The following is a 4,904-nucleotide window of genomic DNA, read 5'->3' on the forward strand; positions in this document are numbered from 1 at the left end:
AGTCCCAATCAGATGCCTTCCATATACCCTGGGAAGGAACTTGAGTGGTTACACCTACTTTTTGAGGCCAGTCACCCACCCGGTGAGCTTCACCAAGAACCCATCTCTTGAATGGTTATATGGCCATAACCATCACACAGGTCAGCCTTCTATACTCAGTGCATCCTCCGTTTCTTTATGGGGCAACTGGACAACGTACTGAACTTAAGATGACAGGGTCTCAGCTAGTTCCCGGCTGTGTGACTTCCCACTGGGAAGCCTCCTGGGAATTCACCTGCTATGACTAGATAAGTGGATGGAGTACACCTGATCTGGGCAGGCTGCAGGTCACCTCCACACGAGGAAGAGGCTTTCCAGGAAGGCCCAGTGAGAGAGGAGCTGGTGTGATGGGTGAGGACTTGAGCTATGGGGTCACGTGTTGAGCCAGTCACTCAACTTCTCAAAGCCTCATTTTCCTCACCTGAAAGTGGAGATAATCATCCCCACCTGGCAAGGTGTGGCCAGGGCAAAGGAAAGACCACAGGTAAAGTATTAGCATAGGGCAGAGCATGGCACAGAGTCAGGTTCAGTGAATGGCAGACACATATTTTATTATCAGCAGTTCTACTTGCTGTGAATTATAGGAAAGATTAAGGAACAGGTTGAAGTGAAGAGCATTTGAAAGATACTTTAAAGGGAATATGAAGGAATGAAAGCCAGAAAAGTACATCACAGCAACCCATTTTGGTGTCTGCCTGTGATCACATGGGCTGATGTATGAGAAGGTGCTCTGTAAGCCTCAGCGCCCTGGGTGGCATCTCTGTGGCTGTGCAGATCTAGAGCACGTGGCTATGGATGTCCTCACACGGCATGCTATTTGGATTTCTGATTCTATCTGCAAGTGAAGGCAAGTGGAGCTTGGTCACAAGGAACACACGTCAGTGGAGAAGACACGGGTCTGTGTAATCCTGAGAGGATGGGGGAGTGATCCCACAACACGGTGACCAAGGCCACCTGGAACTGTGGAGAAGCCACTCAGAGCACTGGGAGAAGGCCTGGTGAGGAACCTGGCCTGGGACAAGCCCTGAGACTTTGGCCAAGTTTCTCAACATCTTAGGCTTTGGTTAACTTATCCTCCGAGTGGATAAAGCCATCCCTGCCCCGCTGTCTTCCTCCCTGACCCTGGACAGAATCAATAAATCAATGGATGTGAAAGTGCTTTGTAAACTCTGTCATGCAAGTGCATGGCAGGGGCTGGGGTGGTGAGTGAGTCATATTTTGACCAGTTACATGAGTGAAGAGAGAGAGAAAAGGCAGACCTTCAGGGAATGAAAGAGGGGCTGCACCCTGGACTGGGAGAGAGAAGCAATGGTGGGATCAATACCTTGGAGAGCCAAAGGCCAAGGGGTTAAGGGTCAGTAAGGACAGGCCTGGGTCGTCAGGAAGCTGAGTATGGTAAGAGTGTGGCTCCATCAGGGCTTGGGTGGAACGGAATCAATCCAAGACCACAGTAAATGGAATCCCAGAAGAATTATCTGAGGGTTAAATAGTAAGTCAGTTGCCAATCTAGGACCAGAACTCGGGTTTTCTAATGCCCAATCCCAAGCTTCCCAAACTGGCTTGTGTGAAGGAAAGAATAGAGGGGCAGGGTGAGCTCTAAGGATGTGATGTCATAGGCAAGAAAAAGTGGAAGCGAAAGTGAAAGTCACTCAGTTGTGTCCAACTCTTTGCGACCCCATGGACTGTAGCCCGCCCAGGCTCCTCTGTCCATGGGATTCTCCAGGCCAGAATACTGGGTGGGTAACCATTCTTTCTCCAGGGGATCTTCCCACCCAGGGATCAAACCCAGGTCTCTCACACTGCAGGCAGATTCTTTACCATCGGAGCCACAGAGAAGGCCATAGGTAAGAAAACCGTCTAACACTTCCCCTGGCTTCCCAATGATGCCCAAATCCCTCTTTTACCAACTCACTCACAGGACTTTGAATCTCAAAGTCAGCTAACCCACCTCCCCTCTCAACCTTTTAAGGAAGGTTAGTAGTCCAGTGACAAAGCACTCCTCATCAAGGTCCATGGCAGAAGGTTCTTCATGAGATCAAGTTGACATATCTGCCTCACTGTAGCTTTCCACCACATGTCCCAGTACATGCATCTGGGTGCTCTGCCACAAGAAAGCTCTCTGAATAATTGAGGACAGCTTCTGTGCCTCATTCCTTACTGTGATTTCCCAGACCATGTTTCCCACGGTTGGTTTTCCAGCATTCTTCCTTCTTCACTTGGTGGGTCCACTATTCTATCTGTCCTCCATTTGATCTTCTCCTGAAAGTGTTATCTATTAATAACACCGTGTACAACATGCTGGGGGCACAATCATTTTTTTTAATTTATTTTTTGACTGTGCTGAATCTTAGTTGCTGCATGTGGGCTTTCTCTAGTTGCAGCGTGCAGAGGCTACTCTCTGGTTGTGGTGTGTGAGCTGCTCGTTGCCGTGGTTTCTCTTGTTGTGGAGCACAGGCTCTGTGGCACATGGGCTTCAGCAATTGTGGCCTGTGGGCTCGAGAGCACAGGTTCAGTAGTGACGCAGGATCTTAGTTGCTCCTAGGCACGTGGAATCTTCCTGGACCAGGGATGGAACCCATGTCCCTTGCATTGGCAGGTGGATTCTTAACCACTGGAACATCAGGGAAGTCCTGGTGGCACAATCATTACAGCAAGTGGATCATTTCCTTCATTCTAGGGTGTCCATAGCTGCATCAATGCATCCTCAGATCACAGTGGTTCTTCTTCATTTAGCTTACAGTCTTCCATGTAACATTGTAACTAAGACACTGCTCATTTACACATAGGCTCTACTGAGCCCCACCCTTTCATATCTCACACTCTGGCCTTTAGAGATCTAAGAAGAGGATCTCACACTCCTTGCCAGGAAATTTCACCTTTTTACCTTCAACCCACAATTCTTAGCAGCCCAGATCTTTCTGGAACCTGGTTCTGTCTCCCCTGTGTATTCTTTTCCCCCCAGCTTCTACTCTCTGCAGAGAGGCCCTCTGCCTCTCCCCCAAAGTCACTGAGCTCCTCACCAGGCTAGACTCCTCCCCTGGCCATCTGCTGCCTGAAATACATGATCCCACCCATCCACCTCATGAGGTCTGCAGAGCATAGCAACATGGAACGTGCTGATGCCAGAATGTTAAGGGACTAAGTGTGTGTTAGTTGCTCAATCATGTCCGACTCTTTGCAACCCCATGGATCATAGCCTGCCAGGCTCCTCTGTCCATGGAGCTTTCCAGGCAAGAATACTGGAGCCAGTTGCCATTTCCTTCTCCAGAAAGGGACTAAAGCAGGCACCATTCAATTCCAAAGGGCGTAGAGAAAAAGGAAGGTGATTATGACAAAGGGTTATAAACAGTGACCTCTGTGTAATGAGACTGTAGGTGACTTTTCCCCGTGCTTCATTACATATTTCATTCAACTAGTATTTAATGGAGGCCTTGTTGTCTATTTTTCAAATTTTCTATGCTGAGTGTGTTATTTAGAAAACCAGAAAAAAATAAAGTGAAGATGAAAAGAAATACTCTTTCCCTAGATGGACCTCGATTTCATTCCCTTTGGGAAGGGGCATTCAGGCTCTCCCTGCACTTATTAATAATTGACCTGCATTTCCTGCCCACAGGGCACAGGGAACTCTCCTCAGCTGCCTTGTGGGAGCCCAGGCAGTCTCCAGGCAACAAGTGAGGAACCTTTGGCCCAGGAGGGATATGGCCCCTGGGAAAGAAACACCAGGACCACGGAGAAGGGCTTGTCCTTTGTGTTGCTTCCGTCTAAGGGAACGCATTTAAGGCAGCTGTCCTGCCTACACGTTTTGTAAAAGGCCTGAAGAAAGCCTAAGAGCTGTGGGCTCCGGTGGGCACAGTACTCAGAAAAGCCTCAGGTGGTGAATAAAATGGCCCAGCCAGGAGGACCATCCACTTGATCCACTTCTCAGGTTTCTCGAGGTGAGACCTGGGATGCAGGGCTCCTTTGCCCTCCTCTCTGAAAGCCAAATTTGGCTTCCCAGGTGGCACTAGTGGTAAAGAACCCGCCTGCCAATGCAGGAGTCATAAAGGACGAGGTTCGATCCCTGGGTCGGGAAGATCCCCTGGAGGAGGACATGGAAACCCACTCCAGTGTTGTTGCCTGGAGAATCCCCTGGACAGAGGAGCCTGGCGGGCTACAGCCCATAGGGTCGCAAAGAGTCGACGCGACTGAAGCGGCTGAGCACGCACGCACGCATGTCGGATCCTCAGCTTAGCTGCAAAACCCGGCTCTGGCTTGTCTTCCTCAGACCAGCAGAGGGCGCGCGCCACCCGCGAGAAGGAGGTTTGCAGCCGCAAGCCCAGAGGGGAGAGGCCGGCGCAGAGAGGGAGGTTCCCCTCTGAAAAAGAATGCAGATCCAGAGAAAAAGAGAACGTTGGAGATGCTGCCGGCGGGCGGGGGAGGGGGGTGGTGAGTGGGAGTGAGAAAACAAGTCTAAGTGAGGGTAGGAGAGGGAGGAGAGGGGAGGTGGGGAAGGGGATGAAATGGTGACTGAGGGATGGTTGAGATGATGTGAAGACGACAAGATAAGTTGGGGTGGAGGTTGGGATGAGGGAAGGAACTTGTGGAAGGACGGGTGCGATGAGGGTAGGTGGGATGCCAGGGCGCGTTGGGAGAAGTCAGGATGGGGTAAGGTGAGAAGGGGCAAGCGGAAGGCCTGGCAAGGCAGGCGGAGGAGGGGTCGGGCAAGGGAGGAGGGGGGCTGCTGCTGGAACCCACTCACTAGGAGCTCTGCACTTCCCTCCAGTAGCACCCAAGCCTGCCGGCCCTCATTCTCTGGAGCTTTTCCTTGCCAGGCCTTTCTGCGCACGCCTGAGCTGGGCGTCTGGTTACCTTCCTGCCCCTACCCC

At 51.1% G+C, this 4,904-nt stretch overlaps 1 protein-coding gene across 1 annotated transcript in view; it reads right to left on the reverse strand.

Moving 5' to 3' along the window:
* Positions 1-4,904, reverse strand: part of FEV (FEV (ETS oncogene family)) — a 25,393-nt gene that overhangs the window by 16,142 nt on the left and 4,347 nt on the right. The window contains exon 4 of the mRNA XM_010861292.1: positions 4,245-4,393. Within this exon, the coding sequence (XP_010859594.1) occupies positions 4,245-4,393 (149 nt within the window). The remainder of the gene's footprint in view (positions 1-4,244; positions 4,394-4,904) is intronic.

This window comes from Bison bison, unplaced genomic scaffold (assembly GCF_000754665.1).
Source record: "Bison bison bison isolate TAMUID 2011002044 unplaced genomic scaffold, Bison_UMD1.0 scf7180017864471, whole genome shotgun sequence".
NCBI lineage: Eukaryota > Metazoa > Chordata > Mammalia > Artiodactyla > Bovidae > Bison > Bison bison.